At 34.9% G+C, this 20343-nt stretch overlaps 2 protein-coding genes across 11 annotated transcripts in view; both read left to right on the top strand.

Annotated features, from left to right (window-relative positions):
* The window catches only part of LOC128988457 (disks large 1 tumor suppressor protein-like), a 1201819-nt gene that overhangs the window by 906262 nt on the left and 275214 nt on the right, over positions 1–20343 (top strand). The gene's annotated exons all lie outside the window — the stretch shown is intronic.
* On the top strand, positions 11309–14580 carry LOC128988459 (uncharacterized). The gene is made up of 11 exons (XM_054409765.1): positions 11309–11612; positions 12019–12054; positions 12212–12253; positions 12354–12512; positions 12612–12737; positions 12821–12955; positions 13061–13180; positions 13264–13398; positions 13498–13707; positions 13792–13983; positions 14071–14580. The coding sequence occupies exons 1-11, from the start codon at positions 11529–11531 to the stop codon at positions 14482–14484; spliced, it is 1653 nt and encodes a 550-aa protein (XP_054265740.1). The 5' UTR covers positions 11309–11528; the 3' UTR covers positions 14485–14580.

Here is a 20343-nt window from a genome sequence, read left to right on the forward strand (position 1 = left end):
AGTCTAAATCCCTAACTAAACACTTCATTACAATTTAGTATGTTGTTGGCAGGTTTTCGTCTGATTAAATCTTTAGCTGACAAACTATTTGTACTTGTTGTTTTTATTGCTAGCTTGATATTTATTTATTTAATGAGAGTCACTGATTTGTGTGAGAACCTTTAAAAACCCGTGCTAAACAGTTGTATACTTCATTTGTGAAATGGTTAGTAAAAGCGCTATAGCTGAGGAGCTACATAGACCTGCTAGGCGAAACTACCCTAGACGTAAAGTGACCCTTAAGGGATTGCATGATTTATACCAAGCTGATTTAGTTGAGATGCAGCCATATTCTAAAATTAATAAAGGCTATAGGTATATTATGACAATTATTAATTGCTTTTCTAAGTTTGCATTTGCCATTCCGTTAAAAGACAAATCTGGACCAGAGGTAGCTAAAGCTTTAGATCCTTTTTTAGCTAAAAATAAAATGAAAAACTTTCAAACTGATCAAGGTAAAGAGTATTTTAACAAACATGTCAGCAGTTTAATGCGGAAATATGATATAAATCATTACCATACCTATTCTGAGCTTAAAGCCAGTATCATAGAAAGATTTAATCGTACTTTAAAAACTAAAATGTATAAACTATTTACTGCCAGAGGTAGTTATGAGTGGGTAAGTTTGTTATCAGGACTTGTAAAATCCTATAATAACACTAAACATAGGACTATTGGTATGAAACCAAAGGATGTAAAACAAAAAGATGTTAAAAATATATTAAAGAGAATTTATAGCGGACAAAGTGTTAAGCGGCAAACTAAAGCTAAATTTCAAATCGGTGATAATGTTAGAATTAGTAAAAACAAAAAGACATTTAAAAAAGGTTATCTACCAAATTGGACAAATGAAGTTTTTAAAGTGTATGCAATTAAACCTACTAAACCTGTAACTTATATATTGCAAGACTCTAAAGGTGATATATTAAAAGGTGGATTTTATTCAGAAGAAATTAGTAAATCTAAGACTGGTAATGTATATTTGGTTGAAAAAGTTTTGCGGAAGAAAGGTTCTAAATTATTAGTTCGGTGGAAAGGTTATGATAACAGTCATGACTCTTGGATTGATGCCAAGGACTTGGTGTGATAACTCTGGTGTTTGCGTAAATACTTCTTCCTTGAACTATAGGTTATGATAAGATTTGTTTCTGGGAAGAGATATCACTTGTTAATTAGCACATGGTGTGATGTCTGCTCGGTTCAAAAACTATATATCTCTCTGTTATCAATTCATGGTAATTAGTCAGAATGCGTGTTGTGAAGCAAGACGTTGATTTTTCTGTTTTAAATTTTGATGAATACATTGGATCAGGCATGGTTACACATCGTAAAAAACACGGTACATTATTACCTGACTCTATTCGCTGTATTATATCAGGACCAAGCTCATCAGGCAAGACAAACGTGTTGTTTAATTTACTATTTGACCCAAATGGATTAAGGTTTAAAAACATTTATATTTTTTCAAAGTCTCTATATCAATCGAAATACAGGTTCTTAAAAAATGTTATGCCTAAAGAAATAGGGTATTTTGAGTTTGGAGATAATGATAAAGTAGTACACCCTAACGAGGCTAAACCACATTCAATAATGGTGTTTGATGATATTTCTTGTGAAAAGCATGATAATATTAGAGCTTATTTTACTATGGGTAGGCATAAAAATATAGATACCTTTTACCTAGGACAAACATACAGTGCCATTCCGAAACAGCTAATAAGGGACAATAGTAACTTTATTATATTATTTAAACAAGACGAAATGAATCTAAAACATATATTCAACGATCATGTCACCACAGATATGTCTTTTGACAAATTTAAAGAGATCTGTGCTAAGGCATGGTGTGACAACTTTGGGTTTCTGGTAATAGATAAAACATCTGACCCATATAAGGGAAGGTATAGGGTAGGAATTGACAGTTTCGTGACAGAGCTATAATGGTTCGTATCTATACATATAATGATCTGGGAGGTTTTAATACCCGTCTTCATAATGTTAAATCAAACTTATGCTCATACTATTACAAGAATAAAAATAAGTTTTGTGGGAACTATTGTAGTAAAAAACCTCCCCACGGATATCAGTTTAATAGGAGATGTTGGAGACATAAAAAACCTAAGGGGTCTGCCATGATACCACCTGTAGTTTTACTAATGATTTCTGCTAGCGAAAGAACTTATAACAGGGCGTGCTGGCTAAACTTTATAAATTCCTGTGAAGTAAATAATGTCCCCTTAGAATTTGTAATATATCATGAGGATATGTACAATTGTACTGTAAGAGACCCACAAAATATGATATCTAGATTTAGACCGCTTCCTGAAATATTTGGCAAAGTCCGACCTCTGCGCAACTTACACGGCAGTGTAAATTTCACTCAAATATGTAATGAAATGTTGGAATATGGATGTAAGATTCCATATGCAGCACGATGTATATTGCTAACAGAACGAACTATTCCTATAAGGTCTCCATTAACAGTCTATAAAAGGTCTTTAAATTTAAAATGCTATATCGACATTAGCTATAACGTTGCATACTCTAAAGTACCTGATAATGTTCCAATGACTTTTAGAAACAAACCGTACAGTGGTGTTAATAATCTCTGTCAAGGTCTGTATACTACAGAGTTTCTTAAGGAAGCTCTACCTACACTCCCAAATCAGTGTAAAAAGTTTGGTATTACATTAAACGGTGGTATGTATACTGTGACAAATAGAGTTTTATTTGATCAGTGGAGAGCATTTACAGGGTCAAATCCAAGTGAATTTTGGCTTCTTAACTCTTATCTATTGCAAAATATAAATAAACCTAGACCTTTGGAATTACTTAAAAGATTTATGGAGAAAACTGTTGAAAATGATAAATATACAGTAGCAGAAATACCTCAATGGAGGGATGGATGGAAACGAACCTTTGTATTTAAAAGTTTTACCACACAATATGTGATCCCGCGGTTTGATTTTAGGATGCAACAGTACTATAGAGGTATAGACTTTAGCACTGGGGTTTCACTAAGAAGAATAATTAAGTTCTTACGGAGGTATAAGAGGCGTGCACTATTCATTAGGCAGGTTGAATTGCCTTAAATGGGCTGGGATCGGTTGGGGGTTTATTATTCTACACTATGGTGCGGAAGAGTAAACATGTTAAGGCACAATTAATTGAGCTGAGAAATGCTATTAAACGAAAGTATAGAGCTTTTAAGGAAGGCACTGAAGAAAGTGATATTTTATTAGAAAAACAGTATAAGCCGATAATCAGTGAACTTAGGAAAAACACAGCAAATAATCTTGATATAAAAACTGAGCAGGAAAGTGTTAAAATGGAAGAACCTTTGGAAGAACCTATGGAGGAAGAGCCAATAAATTATGATCTAACTGAATCTGAAAGTGATGATGACAAATTCCTTCCATCTGGTACGTCAACACCAAGGTTAAAGATTTGTCGGAATTGGTATCGTCTCCTGAGAAACTGGCATCCACCACTCAATATATAAATGAATACTTTACAAATCCTATTACAAAGGAATACATGTATATGTTTATTAAAGATTCTACGAATAAAAAGCAAATTGACTATATTTACGGACCCCGCTACGAGAATGACACACTTATGATTGGTGAAAAAGTTATGGATTTTGATGACAAAGGTAATATAAAGATTGGCGCAGTAAACTATGGAAAATCTAATGGATTGTATGAACTTATATTTAAAAGGTTACCTGATAGTACCACGTATAATGATAATGATTTAAGAACTTACAAAAGTATTCTTATTACTACAAACGCTCATAAGGAGGGTTATAGTTTTGATGGAAAAATTAAATCAAACAAAGGTACAAAGTATATGAAGATTATTAGACCTTTAATCTCTCAAGCTAAAGGTAAAGGAATGTTATGGAAGTCCTTAAAGTCACGTGATATCATACATTGGGATGACGTTAATGAGCTAGTTGACCGATTAAGACACATAGCTATGTCAACAGAAGCTGGAAACAGAGTACATGTTAATGAGATACTAAGTATTGTGGAGGAGCTAAGAGAGGCAGGGTACATAAAAGGAGCTGGAAACAGTAGGTATAAAGCATTACTATAATGACTATTGACAAGTTTGGACGTAGTTTGAAAGCTAGTAGTAGCAAGAACCTTAAAGGGCTTAAAGGGGAAGGTTTTAATTTAACACCAGATGGTGATTATGATATGCAAAATAAAAAGCTATGTAACTTGGCTTCTCCATTACAAGCTGCTGATGCAGCTACAAAATCATATGTTGATTATAGAAGTGTACCCTTTTCTGAAGGTAAATATGATATGCAAAATAGGAGAATATGGCAATTGGCTGACCCAAAAGTACCAACTGATGCTGTTAATCTGCGTACCCTAAACAAACTAAGTCTGAAATTAACTAAAAATAATTATAATGCACAGAATAAGCAGATCAATAGTTTAGCCGCTCCAAGTGTTTCTGATGATGCAGCAACAAAATTCTATGTGGATAAAGCTTGTGAAGAAAGTGTGACATTATTAAGAACTGATTTATCCATGCTACAATCAGAAATTGATGGTCTGAAAACTAGGCTAACAAAATGTGAAAGCCTTATAACAGATAACAAAACTGAACATGAGAAAAACCTAAGGAAGTTTGGAACTTATGTTTTTAACTATATCAATAGAAAACAAACTGGAAGGTCAGCTGTACAAACAGATGACGATTACATAGATTGGGAAGAACTATTTAAACTATCACCAAAAGATAATTCCTCTCCCACAGAAAATATAGCTATCGCACACCAAAATGATGATACCCAACCACAAACTAAAGATGCATCCCAGCCGAAAAATAATGGTGATGAGGAGGAGGAGGAGGAGGAGGTGGAGGAGACAGTATTGCCTGAATTTCTCGAGGAAAGCATACTTGCACGTGTGCAACCATTTATGTCAAATATAGAAAAAAACGATAACACACCTTAGTTACTTGTCAACCATCAACGATACTGGTCATAATTATAGCTGTCTCTCAAGCATTTGCCATAAATGGCCAAGACCAAGACTAAAAACTTCAGATGTAAACAGGCGATCAAACGGGGTGGTAATATTGTTTCATCCGTTCTTAATAAAGCTATCGACTTACTACCTGTCGAATTGCATTTACCGGGGTATAATTATTGTGGGCCGGGTACAAAATTGTCCAAAAGGTTGGCAAAAGGAGATAAAGGAATAAACGGTTTAGACGAAGCGTGTAAGTCCCACGATATTGCGTATTCGAGGTACAAAGATTCTGAGCGTAGGAGACAAGCGGACAAGGAGCTTGCAGAACGAGCTTGGCAAAGATTTAAAGCTTCAGACTCGTCGGTAGGTGAAAAAGCCTCAGCTTGGGCTGTTACAACCGCAATGAAGGCGAAAACTAAGTTTGGGGGAGGTCGGCGAAAGAAGCGCAGTGTTAAGCGATTAAAAGGAAAAGGATTATACCTCAGACCTTATAGAAAGGAAGGTGCTGGTAAACGTAAAAATAAACGAAAGGGTAATAAAAAAAAAGCATCTCGGTACCATTAAAACCTCTTACTAATTATGATTTATTTAAGTATGTAAAATTGTTAAAAATTCCAAATTTTAGAGGGGTTTTTATGAGGGATAAACTACCAAATTTGCCTAAAAAGCACGAATCAGCCATTGTAAACTTGGATGATAATTTTGGCCAGGGAACACACTGGGTATGCTATAAAAAAGATGATAAAACAGTTTATTACTACGATAGTTTTGGAAATTTAAAACCACCGAGGGAACTAATCAGGTACCTAGAGGATTGTGAAATACACTATAACTACAAAAGAGAGCAAAGTTTCAACTCAGTCATCTGCGGTCACTTGTGTTTAAAGTTTCTCTGCAACGATGTTTAGTCTTACCGGGGTAACCAGTGTGCTTTCACACGAGCTTTCATTTCCTATTGATGTTACTAGTGGGGATTGGGAACTAGGATTAATAGAACTTACTACATATAATTCCATACCAAACATAGAAAATAATGTAAATAACAAGTTTTATTATGGTAAAGATCAAGTTATCACTATACCAGAAGGTTCATACGAAATTGAGGATATTGAAAAATATATAATTTCTAAACTGCCAAAAAAAGTAAAGTTTACATTAAAACCTAATAATAATACTTTAAAAGCAGAGCTATTTTGTTCAGAAGACATTGATTTTGAAAAGGACCACTCCTTGGGAAAACTACTTGGATTTAAAAACCAAATTTATAAAGCTAATAATCAGCATGCCTCGGAGCTACCTGTGGATATAATTAAAGTTAACTCAATACGGGTGGACTGTAACGTTACACGTGGCTCATTTTTGAACGGGATAGAGGACCATGTAATACATGAGTTCTATCCTGCAGATCCACCAGGCTATAAAATAATAGAAATACCGCGGAATGTTATTTATTTGCCAGTGATCAGCCAGAGGATAAACAACTTGACAATCTCCCTAAGAGATCAAGACGGTAAATTAGTTAATTTTCGTGGAGAAAGAATTTCAGTAAGGCTCCATCTAAGACGGAGTAATGGGTCTGCTATTTAGTGATTTACCTACAGTTCGACGATTTAGTAGTAACCAGACATCCAAAGGATTAACTTGTAAAAATATAAATTTTCTTCGCTCTCTCGGCTTCAAAGTAATAAAAAATGGCTCTGTTAGAGATAGGTCAAGCAGCAGCATACGATGATTTAATCACCAGTATGGAATTTCATACTCACCAACCATACGCATCTACTACTTATAATAATAATGATGAAATTAGAATTCCACTTCTACAACAGGACATAATTACAGCTCCATTTTACAGTAGTATTGTCATTCATGGTTCGGTCAGTGCTAAAAAAACTGACGGTTCATCACAGGAAGTATCACTTGTTAACAATGCAATTGCATTTTTATTTGAGGAAATTCGCTACGAGCTTTGCGGAAAAGAAATTGATAGAACAAAAAATGTAGGCATCACTACAACTTTGAAAAATCTCGTTTCCATTAGGGAGGAAGAGAAAAATACTTATAAGAATGCGTGTTGGTTGGGACCCGGTAAAGTTGAAAAAGCTAAGGATTTTGTATATTCAGTACCTTTGAAACTTTTGTTGGGGTTCACAGAGGACTATAAAAAAGTTTTGGTGAATGCTAAACAAGAGCTCATCCTATTGCGTTCATCCAGAGATGAAAATGCTGTATTTACCACTAATGAAGGTATGGTGACATTAAAAATTGATAAGATCTACTGGCGTATACCTCATATAACTGTAAATGATAGCCAGAAATTAAAACTGTATAAGTATATCGAGAAAGATCCAACTATTCATATTCCATTTCGGCAATGGGAGTTAATTGAATACCCAACCCTACCCACAACTGAGTCTATGTCTTGGACTCTTAAAACTTCTAACCAAACAGAAAAACCACGATATATTGTTTTAGCATTTCAAACTGGTAGGAAAAATAGTGTAACCAAAGACATGTCTCAATTTGACATTGCTGATTTACAGGATGTAAAATTGTATTTGAATTCAAACTTTTACCCTTACGATAATATCCGTGGAAACTCTTGTTTGTTTTATGACATGTATACAAGTTTCCAAAGCTCCTACTACGGAAGAGTTGGTTCTCCTATATTAAGCTTTAGTGATTTCACATCAAACTGTCCAATTTACGTAATCGACTGTTCTAAACAGGATGATACTATTAAAACCGGTCCTGTAGATGTTAGACTGGAAATTCAATTTAAAAATGCTATCCCTGCAAATACAAGCGCATACTGTCTCATTATTCATGATACACACTACACATACACACCAATCACTGGGGATGTGAGAAAGATATCTATGTAAGGGGTAGCATTGCGATCAGTTTAGGGTAAACATTCAGGTGGTAAACATGGAATGGCTTAGTGTTGAGTTTTATGACGAGCATAACATATTGCTTGGTATAGAGAAGGTAGACTGTTTTAAAATATATGCAGATATGAAAAAGTTTAATGTTCCCCATGGTACTAGTAAAATCCTTGTTAAAATTAGAGAAGGTCCTTCTATGTCAGATGAGGAGTCTTCAGAAGAGGAGGAGGAGGAGGGGGAGGAGGGGTTATTTTACTTTTCAGATGAACCATGAGTGGGTAGGGTGGGGAGGGTTAAGGGATGTAGGTTAAGGGTATAAGGAAAGTAGTTTAGTTGCAGAGATGACTTCACAGGAGACAGAGGTAAGTGCTAACGCTATAGCTATCCCTAAGGAGAAGGAGCCTATAAATCTTTTAACCGGAGTCTTTCTAAAGTCAGTTTACTTTCTGGACTCCGAGCTTACCAAGTGTGCGATAACAGGAATTGTTAAAAACCGTGATAGCAGTCTTGGGGTAATCATCAAAGGTAAAAGGGGTTGTGTTTATTGGTCATACGATTCATTTTGTCAGCTTTGTGATCGTTTCAACTTAATTACTTTAGCTCTCTTGGAAAAACGATCAGAAAATATTAAGACCGACGAAGGATCAAGTATCAAAGTAAATAACGTATTTGGAAATCAGTACGCGTACATTAGTGACGGTGAGCACTCCTTGTCCCTTAATTTAGTTGAGTGGAATCAGTTAATAAAGAATATCCCTATAATTTGTAGAAACCTCTTGGAATTATTTTACTTGGAAGTATTCATTAAAGATTTTATCGATCAAGTTTTGGCTGACGCTAAAGAACAAACAGACGAGCTACCATCTGACGTTGCTGATCGTCTTAGAAGTGAATTGTCAATATGGAGGCTGTAGTAGAGTTTCAAGCTTTTAAAGATAACAATGATAATTTCATTATAAAAGAACTGGCCATTGTTGGTGGTTCTCTAGAGTGCCAAATATTGTTTAAACCTCCCTACGGCTTTCATCAATTAAACTCTAAAGCCCAAAAAACCAATCGTTGGCTTTCTCGAAATCATCATGGTTTGCGTTGGGAAGAGGGTAGTATACCATTTAATGAGGGTTTAATTTCAGCCTTATGTCTCCCTTTTCAATGTATATATACTAAAGGTAGGGAGAAGGCTGAGTTTTTGAAGAGGTTTCATTCAGATGTTCGTGTAATAGATGGTCCCGCTATTGACGCTATGCCAGGAATAGCATGTTCTATGGGTGACCATAAAAAGTGTGCCGTACGTACTGCATACACACTTCAGTACTACTTAAGCCTTTCACTTTATGAAGCTGGTCAGTATGAGCTTGGAGATGGAAAACGTCTGGTCACTATTGTCACAAGAACCAAAGGAGCCCGAAGGGGTGATGACTGACAGCTTTATAATGAAGTTTGATCGGTTTTTGGACTGGAACATTTTATCCAATAAATATAATTTTTCTATTGATATGCTTAGGATTTATTTTCACAAAGTCAACTGGAGTCTAATTTTGAAGCGTCAAAAATTCTCAGAAGCCTTCCTTCGAGAAATGGCTCTTAATTTTGATGGGTGTTGGGATATTGTTAGTAAATATCAAAAACTATCCGAACCCTTCATTCATGACTATGCTAGTAAAGTAGATTGGGATTATATCTTGTTATATCAAGATGTAAGTAGCAAGTTTGTAGATGATCATTTATCGTATATAGATATTTCTTACTAAAAAAATCTTACAGATCATCTGAGGTGCGGTTTATATGCTCAACAGGCAGGCTTAAAACCCATAAGTCCACAGGGCATAAGGTTGATATAAACCTCAAAGAGGATCGCCACTCACTCATCAGGCTGGCGTAAAACCTGTAAGTCCACGGGGTGAGGAGGCTGGCCTAAAAACCTTAAGACATTGAGTCTCCCTCAGGCATCCTCAAATGTATGTGTAACCCCCTCAGATGATCTGGAAGATACAAAAAAAATATAAAGAAAAAATATCCTTTGTCAGTGGCAAGAGGGTTAATTGAAAGGCTTCACCAAGTAAATAACCCTCTACATTAGTCAAAGGACAAAAAAATATATAAAAGTAAAATATCCTTTGTCAGTGGTAAAAGGGTTAATTGAAAGGCTTCACCAAGTAAATAACCCTCTACATTAGTCAAAGGACAAAAAAAATAAAAAAAATAAAAAAATAAAAAAAATATTGGGAGGTGGCATATTTGTTATGGAGTGGCCATCACCATAGACTGCGATGGATGGGGCAGTCTATCTCAGAGGGTGTAGACCTCCTGGGGATGCCTCTGAGTTAACAAAAAAAGAATGCGCTGAGACCCCTACCTCATGGGTGGTGTGGAAACGTGGGTCAATATCCAAGCAGATTAAAAGTTACATCACAAGGTGAACTTTGTCCCCCATTTTCCCTATTTAAGCAGGACCAACATCGAGATAGTCAGTATAGCAGCACCACTCTAGAAGTCAACATCATCTGCCATCTTAAACATTTACATCATTGTAAGTATGATTTATTACTTTTTAATTTTTTTTTGCTGGTCAATTTAATGTAAAAATTTAAAATAACGAGTAAAACAGGTAAAATACAGAGTAAAAACAATTCAACTATATGGTCTCTTTGACACATTTAACAGTTTTTTTTTTACTAAAGAATACAGCAGGAAAAGATTGTTTATTAATCTCAAATTGGTAATTTCAGATAATGGACAAACAAATGTTGCAAGAACTAGCTGTCCTCGAGGTTTATGACGGTCCTTCTAAGGTCCCTTGTAAGGACCTCACCGCCGCAGAGGGCTACCCCATAAACTCCATGAAGCGCACAGAGACGAAATACGGCCCATCCATCATGGTCGAAATCGTCATGCCAAAGGGAGAGACAGCCATCACTTTCCTCCCTCGAAGATTTGTCGACCAGCTGACAAACCAGCAGATTGACCGCTTCAACAAAGGCGGCTTCAAAATCCAATGTACAGGGATGACAGGGCGAAGCCCCAACGTAAAGTTCTTTATGTAATAAAAAATATAGAAAAATAAATGTACTATTTCTTTATTTCGATTGTTTTTAATATCTTCCCTGCTACAACCAATAATTAGAAGGTAATTTGCAAAATGAAGGGTAAAAGGGTAATGCATTAATTACCGCTCCAAAGAGCATTTAACTATTATATGAAGGGAAATATAAAATTTGCAGCTTAAAAATAATATTTAACTATTATGCGAAGAAAAATACAAAGATAGTTTAAAATTACATACCAACTTGAAAGGTAACATTTATTTGACAAATACAAAGTTCTGCTAGCTAAATAGCATTAAGTATCATACAAAGAAAAATACAAAACTAGACTAAGGAAATGCCGAGGACAGAATAAACAACTCTCCATATAAAGTCATCAAGGAAATTGCAAATCATTTGGAGGTTGTTTCCACATAAATTAGCAGAGGAACAAATTTGGCAAGCTGTCAAAGAGATAGCATTGCGATTATTTTGAGGGTCAGGTCACTCTGATTCGAGGTTTTATCTCTGTATATATATCAGAGTCAAAAATTGAAGCCTCATCACTCTCTGTGAATATCTTCACCATGAAGTTTCTTTCGGTAGTGTTTCTGCTAGCCGGCCTTACAGCCATCAACTCCTCAGACGAGGAAAATCCTCCTTCACGTTCGGTAAGTCTTAAATATTAAAATTGCTTTTTTTTAGGTTTGTATACTTTAAAATAGTCAACTTATAATTGTTTTTTCAGGTTATGTATATTTTTAGTGCCCAAGTGTAAATATTTTAAACCACGTATAACAAGGAGCATAGGATGAGTGACGTTATCTTGAGATCTTATAAGCCGCCACATTCTTTGACGCAGCTGGAGCCGTGATTAACGACCTGTCACATTCCTTCACAGCAATCAACAACCCGTACAACCGATGATAATCACAACAGATTATTTTGAAATCAAAACCATAATTTTGTCTTGTGATTAACTAAATGTTATAATTTCAGGATAGTACTATATTGTCGTAATATTTACTTGTGCAAACATCCGGGAACTATATTACATTATTTGTATTTATCTTTTAGGTACCCAGTCCGGACATCTTTCAAGATGATGATTCTGTAAGTTATATTGAAAAAAAAATACTTTTTATACTTTACATATTTCTTTATCTTTTAAAGACCTGTTTAATAATTCAGTTTTAATTTACAGGAACTATACGTATGTTATGACATAAAATTATTTCTACATTATATTAATTTGACACTGTTTTTCCAGGACGCCACTGTGGAAAACCTCGACCTTAATCAATGGAGACGTGTAAGTTATTATTTATAAGTTTACTCTTATAAACTGTTCAAAATACATACTAATCAAAACTAAATAGTTTCTACTTATAAAAATATGTTTTTATTTTCAGAATGAAATAATACATTTATTGCTTCCATTCAACCACAACAGCACCGGGGAAGTATATTTCACCAACATCAGAGGAGATTTGCTATCATATAGACGGCAATTGAATGATAACACTACCCTCAATTTATTTCCTCTAGAAGGGTTTGCTCACATTTCCCAGGTAAGAAAACGGTAATAGAGTACGTTTAAAAAATCCAACATTTGTTAATCATTCATGTTTGTTAATTTGCCGTATTATTAATTCATATGTATTTTCCAGCGCCGTGCCAACGTAGAAATTCATAACATGAGGAGGTACAGTTATCCAACCCCTGAAACTGGGATTTACCCCTATGTCAGAGTTGCAACTGTTAACTCCATTGAGTGGACTCTAACTACACTGATGGTCAGTAGAAATCCTAGATGTATTTACATTAATTAGTTTTACTAGTAGAAGTAACTATTTTTATAACTTACAAACATTTACAGAGAGGTGGTGAACCAATTGACCAAGAACACCTTCAGTTATGGCAAGGAGATGTGACATCCAACCATACCGTAACTGAAACCTCGGAGTATTTAGAGTCCGAAGTGCGGCGAACGCAGATGGAACACATCATTATGGTAATTTATCAGTATAATCATTTACTCACCTTTTAACCATTCCTAATAGCATCCCATCGTAATAAGTAATTAATACAATTACTAATAACTTTTAATTTATTCCAGCTTGAGCCTGCACTTCTGATGAATAATGACTCCCATTTCACAAATACAAGAGGAAATATCCTCATATATTTAGCCAGAACAGCTCCACTGCCTCCAATCGGCTATCATCAGATAACCTATGTAAGTAAATATAACTAGCTATTATACATTTTCACTGTAAGTATATAATAGATTGTTGGTTTATCTTTTTTTTCCTTTTACAGTCAGAGGCAGCAGACCGTTTTGTTCAAATATTAAGATCTGTGAGTGGGGGTCATTTAACCATAGAATTCAGCAGCACCTATGAAGATTACTACAGAAGGCCACGTGATCCATTTTGGATACTCATCACACATGAGGTAAGACTAGTATCAATGTTCACTATTAAATAGTACAGTAGTATGATTTAGTACCATGTAAAATATTTATTGCATAATTTACATCATTTTGTTTTTCAGAATAACGGCAGAATTCCTGAAGGAACACGCTGGTTGTATTACAATTCGACCGGCGAAGGGTCCTACATTTCCCATGTATTTAGAGGGACCCCCGGACTTCTAAGTCGGATCGAAGAACAACACAATCAGCACCTGATGGATGCCGTTTCAGGCCTTCGACCAGTACCTTCTGAACCTGTTGCTGGACCATCCAGAAGGATAAATCCCACGGTAAGAATAATATAAGTTTAGAATAAATCTTTAGCATCTATAATATATGTATATTAGAATATTGATATATTTTACATTTTTTAGCCCGTGGATGACTTCGACCCGTCACAGGCACAGGGGAACGAGCTTCTCTCTGACGAAGTACTACCATCTTCACCTCGTAGTCCTTCGCCAGAGACCTCTTCTTCCCATGCACTGCTAGAGCCCCATCCTCTCTGCCGGAGCTGCCAACGGGAAGAAAGAATCCTACGTCAAAGAATGGAGTTTTTTCTAAGGGTGGGTTTTCATCGCCTAATTTTATTTCTCTTACCCAACCATAACTAGAGACATCAACAAAAAAAATAAAACTTGATTTGTTTTCAGGATATCGATGCCGACAGTGGTGACAGAGCTTCGTGGAGAGCTATCGGCCACCTCAACACCACTAGGACAGAACTAAGGGAGGTGTTGACATTGGCAGATTCCGCAATTGGAATGGCCAGCCGAGCAGAGATGGCAGAAGTTGCTCCAGTCATCTGGAACGAGATCCGGACGTCCTTGGAGCGGATCCTCGTGATGACAGGACAACAGATGGACGATAACATCATTCGAGGTCAAGAAACCCCAACCGAACCTCAACGGACCATCACCTGCCAGATCTGTCAGGATGCTCTCCCAACGATTGTGATTCAGCCTTGTCACCATACCCTTTGCCCGGCATGCGCTATTCGATTATACGTTTGCCCGTTCTGTCGAAAGACAGTAACGGGCAGAAAAAGACTCTATTATGACGGATGAGTTCAATTACTAAAACATAGAGTAAACTTTAAATCAAATTTCATTATCTTTTCTCATACCATATATTCCATTAATCACAATTTTACATTTTTTTAGATTTATAATTTTATGTTTATCAAAATAGATATAGTAAAATAAAAGATATATTGATAAATTTCTACTATTCAATTAACCTACCATTCCCTAGCCTATAAGTAGAGATTTATAACCAATCAGAGACGAGCTTATTTTCAACCAATCAGAGAACGCCTAATTCAAATATTTTTGTCCGTTAATTTCAATACCACAGTCACTTATTTATAACCAATCAGAAGCGAGCTTATTTTCAACCAATCAGAAAACACCTGATTCAAATATTTTTTTCCGTTAATTTCAATACCATAAAAGATAATTCATAAATCATAGAGGAACACCAAAGAAGTAATTAAATATTATTAAATTTATATTAACATAAGAGTACACAGTCTTCAACCCTTCCAAAAACAACAACCCCACCCCACCCCCCCAACTCCAACACCCACCCCCAACACTAAATCCACCCCTTAAACCACCCCCAACACTAAATCCACCCCTTAAACCACCCCCTACTCTAAATCCACCCCTAAAACCACCCCTAATCCAAAAAACCACCCCTAATCCAAAAAACCACCCCTAAAACCACCCCTAAATCAACCCCTTCAATCCACCCCTAGGCAACACGCAACACACCAAAACTACCCCTGCTAGATCGGGGGACATTCTACTGTGTTTCTATATTGGAGACAGTGGTTACATTGTAAACTCTGCGGTTTAAGGACCTGGTTCATCATGAACGTCCATTTATCACTTTTGCAGCCCCCCTCCCCATTACAACACAAAGGTTTGAACGATTTTCACCACAAAACTAGGATATTGGAAACTCAATTTTGTTTCAAAATCCAATTATTCGTAAGCAGTTTTATATTTTGTACAAAAATGTGTTTTTTAAATATTTTTATTTAGTTTGATGGAAAAAAATAGTGGCATTAACTATACATAAAAGTTAGACGGCAAATACATAGATTACACCCACTTTTACGGTAGATATTTCATCATAATGGATAATCTGTAGACAATTTTATTGTTAGTTTCGTCCGGTGCCGATCGGTAGTGTGTGATCTGTTTAAGTTATTTCAGTTATTTAAAACCTAGTTAAACTAACTAATTATAAACAATAATTCATCCCTTGGTTATATAACCAAACAGTGAAGCACAAATCATAAAATTAACTGTGAAATAATAGAATCAAGTTCGTCGACACTAGCACCCAGTGTCACCAACATTAACGAGATATGTAGAAGAAGCTTTAGATTTTACAATGAGAGGTATATTTGTGTTGGTTAGTCTATGGTAAATATTTCATTCCAATGTTAAAACTTCGCATTACTTGCCACTTGAGAGTAGGTTGCTGTGCAGTTTAATACGAAAGTTGTCCTCACCAAACCCTAGTGTTTGTTAGGTTATACATATGGTTGTTTCGCCTTAAAATATGAAGTTTGTAGGTTCCATCACCAGTGGAAACGTTTCTGTAACCAGATTCCATTTTCCGGGCTATCAGTCCCACAACATACTATCTAGTATAAGCTCGACGTTAGATAATACAAGTTTGGAACGTTCCGTTGCAAGAAAAACGAAAAAATCTCAATCTTTACCAAAACACCCGAACATTCAGTAGAAAAACGAATTGTTTACTATTGATTATTTTAATTCCTGCTTTACTGTTATAGAATGAAGAGCAACCTTATGAAATACAACCATATAAAATATTACGATGTCCTCTTTGAGTTAAATTTACTAACATTCCTCTCCATGTCATTTATTTGTTTATTTAATATTCTTACGTAAAGTCATATGTGATTTGCTTTCAATAATTGACGTAGATAGCGTTTAGTTAACCTAATCATTTATGCACGCCATCTACTCTTTTACTACGCCGTCTCAAGTACTAAATTACGAAATAATGAAATTAGTAATAAGAGAAATAATTGTTTACAACAACCAAGGCAATTCAGCACAGCTGTTCCGCAGTCAGCTGTAAAGAGAACTAATCAGCGACGCAATAAAACATTAAGCGTTTCATATTACGATAATATTTTGACACCAGCCTTCACATTATTACTGTAATAACTATTTCTGAATAGCTGCACATATGTGTTTTTGGTCACTTAAAAAATATTTTATTTTCTATGAAAGGGTTACATTAGTACTTTATGTAAGATAACTTTATGTAAAGGGGATTTGTGAAATATTAATTTATATGATATTGTTAACGTATATAGGGATTTTTGTGACTATAATAAAGTTAAATGTTACAATTCCATAAAATATGAGCTTAGATAGGGTGTCATTATTTTGAAATATATGCTTTGAATGGGTTGTACCTGTATAAGTACAGATAAAACTATCTACTTAATTCATATTTATTGAATTATGGCAGGCTTTAAAGAAGTTCAACCTTACTGCATAATATTTATTTATTATTTTTAAGATTTTCCACAGAAAGTGCACTAATTTACCAGTTTATTATTTTCAAACCCGTTTATGTATGAAAATTAGTATAAACTAGGCGTATACATGGGGTCATATAGGTTTTAATTTTTATGTGAAGCAGTTGTAGCCTATAGTAATCTTAGTTAATGAAATTTTTTGTGAAAATTGTATTAGGTTATCCCTGGCAATTTATTACCTTTAACTTATTATATTGCATCAAAGTCTTTCTTTCAAGAAAATGTAGATTCATATTAGAAAACGACGAATATGTGTGTAAAATGTGTAAGATTTGGATGTTAAAATTATATAAATAACGCTAAGGTGTCCAGGGAAGATATCCGAGGGAGAAACTATGAAATAAAACCAGACCTTAAGCTTGATGAACGGGCAAGGGACGAACCAGGGGACTTATGTGAGGGTCAAGTAATCCCAAACCTACTTCCAGGACTCTTCCAAGCATGCGTTATATTCTGTTTCTTATCAAAACAAGATCCAAACATTTCCACTGGACAGTTTTATTTTTGCATAAAACATGTCAGTAAAACAAATATTAAGTTCTGACTATCCAAATCGAATTAATTTAACCAAAATATTATTTTAAACGTAAAATTTATGTTTTCTGGTGGTCGATCTGTTTACAATATGTGTTTACGATTAAGTCTAATGTAAGAAAATAGTTTGATTACATTTTGAATGATAGTATATTTTGACACTGAACTAGCCCAACCACAAATGTTTTTGTCAGGGAATAAACCAATAAGCAAAGTAAAGAATAAGCTCATACAATACGAGAACAGCAAGTTATGAAACATTCTACTAAGCAGTAGCGTTAGGACACAAATCAACGACATTACTTCCTTGATTTTTACAATTCGTTGCGCTACCGATAGATAGAGTTAAAACTAACGATAGGTAAACAAAACCAATGGCTGTAGTATTATTTGTAGTTATTATTATACTATCAGCATAACTTGTTTACAGTAAACTATGGATGGTATCTGTGTATGTCTCTCACCATGGACAGAAAGAATTAAATATAGACTGTCAGCCGTGCTGCGGTTACCAAAGGTTCTGGCACACACAGCTGGGAGCGCCATGTAGTTACGGCTACCACGCTACGTAACTACACAGCGCACCCAGCGGTGTGCGCCAGAACCTATGGTAACCATGACAACCGCAGCACGGCTGAAAGTCTATATTGAATTCTTTTTTGTGTATGGTCCCACACAATTCATCTGGGTTGTCTAAGATCATATTTTGGTATTGTTTCCATAAATTGTTTTATATCATACTACAGAGAAACTTTTCCATCCGTATTGATAGGCTGGAAAGTTGCTCTTTTCCGTGCCTACACACGGAAAAGTAACGTTATGTACTTTTACCGTGCACTGCACAATTAATGCTTTTACCATGAACCAAGTCGACTGATTAAAAAAACACCTATAAAATAAGCAGTCGTACTCGCATGATTAAATGCCACTTACCAGGCTAGTAACATAATATACTATTACTAACTTTTGAAAATTCTAAATTTTTAGCGTAGACCATGTGTCGGTTTTATATCACACGAAAAAGTCTCCTTTACTTCAATTACATATAGGATTCTGTGCAAACAAGCCCGGAATAAAATCTAATTTTCCATCATCATGTGTTTTATAGCACAATTCTTTTTACTATACCTATGTACAAGAGAGATGGAAATATTTGGTTTACCTTGTATATTTATGTTGGTGGACATTCCACCTTAAAACAACGTAGACTTTTATAACTAAAGTGAAATTACTCTCGACAGGTTTCCAATATTGTAAAATACAAATTTGAGAGAGACTTCATATGTTTAGTATCAGATGTGGAGTTTGAACAGAGATACAATATCAACGAAGATTCGATGGAGACAGTTTTGTTACACTCGTTTGCTCTCTCCGTATGGTCTACATTATACAACAACAAACCTCGGGCTGGAAATTTACCGGGAATATTTAATTTCACTCTAACTACCCAAGTGTATTTTTTCAAACATTAAGGTTATTTAAACATGTATTTTTAATGAAACCAGAAGTACTCGTTCACTATTGTTTTTTAATGTTTATTTCAGTATTCAAAGTCAATATTTTCATCAAGCTTGGGCGAGCACTGGAGTGAAGGTGGATAAATGTAGTACGGTAAGAATAAAAAATGAGACGGTCTTAAAGGCAATGAAGCCTAACTTATCTCGTTGAGTGTATCAGGGAATTGGAAACCTTTACTGAATATCTACTCTTTTGGATTTCCTAAGATTAATCAATCTTAATCTGAACAACTCTCGACTATTTGTATGAAGGCATGTAGTGTACGTATCTCAAAAGGTGTTACTTGAATCGTTTCAACAATACCTCATTCTAACCTAAAATAATTAACGAAGGCAATATAGTATTGGCTTATATCTGGCATTGGTCAGTTTGAAATCCAACTAAAACGTTTAGTTTAATAAATTAAATTTAAATTAAACTGTAAAGCAAACGCTCTGAAATCTGAGTTAAAGTAGACCAAGTAATGTTGTCTTGAACCATCACTACATTTGGGTTATTTTTGCTAATATTATTAAAACTAACTTAGGGTTGGTAGATTCATCATTATAATAAAATACCACCACCACAGCAAACCTGCAGACTAAGTGAATTTCCATTCTCCTTGATTTCTACTAAAATATTTCCTTAAAATTGTCAGATTTGTTTCCTATTTAAATAACATTAATTTTAATCAGTACTTAGATTTAATGCTACAGGGAAGGTATTGCGGCGATTTTATTGAAATGTTGATAGCTTAGTATGAAATAAAGTGAAAAATTTGATTCAAATATATCCATAAACAAGCAAACTACAACAGTTTATTTATTTTCCAAAAGTATAGCCTAACATGAGAATTATAAATTTTAAAATTTTTTGAATTATCTTACTAACAGCTAGGCATACAACAACGCTTCAGTATACAAAATTGCCTCTATTTTTAAGCTTAACAAAATGGTTTGGAAATAAATTGTGAAACCCCTTTGTGTTTTTACATTTTAATAACATTTTTAAGAGCGGCTGTTATGTTAGAATGACAGTCAAATAACCGAAATAACTGCCCTACTAGCGTCAAATCTATTGTATCCTAAGCTACAAATTAATACTCCCTTTTCCATCCGCGCTCTCAATTCTAAAAACCTCATTTTAAACACACAAGAAAAAAATTTCCAACTCGACAGTCACAACATAAAATCCAAAACCTTCCCAATCGAAGCGTGATATAAAACAACGCGTTGTAGAAGTAAAACATAAATTTCCCCCTGAAGCGGATGAATTGTGGTTGTGGAAGTGGTGACAAACCTAA

This window comes from Macrosteles quadrilineatus, unplaced genomic scaffold (genome assembly GCF_028750875.1).
Source record: "Macrosteles quadrilineatus isolate MER2022 unplaced genomic scaffold, UCM_ALF_1.0 Scaffold_3__2_contigs__length_128488019, whole genome shotgun sequence".
Taxonomy (NCBI): Eukaryota; Metazoa; Arthropoda; class Insecta; order Hemiptera; family Cicadellidae; genus Macrosteles; species Macrosteles quadrilineatus.

Excerpts from the sequence above, each read along its gene's own strand:
- LOC128988459 (XM_054409765.1), top strand. The coding sequence starts at position 11,529 with ATGAAGTTTCTTTCGGTAGTGTTTCTGCTAGCCGGCCTTACAGCCATC. Across the intron at positions 11,613-12,018 it reads AAAATCCTCCTTCACGTTCG|GTACCCAGTCCGGACATCTT; the intron begins GTAAGTCTTAAA and ends TTTATCTTTTAG. Across the intron at positions 12,254-12,353 it reads ACCTTAATCAATGGAGACGT|AATGAAATAATACATTTATT; the intron begins GTAAGTTATTAT and ends TTTTATTTTCAG.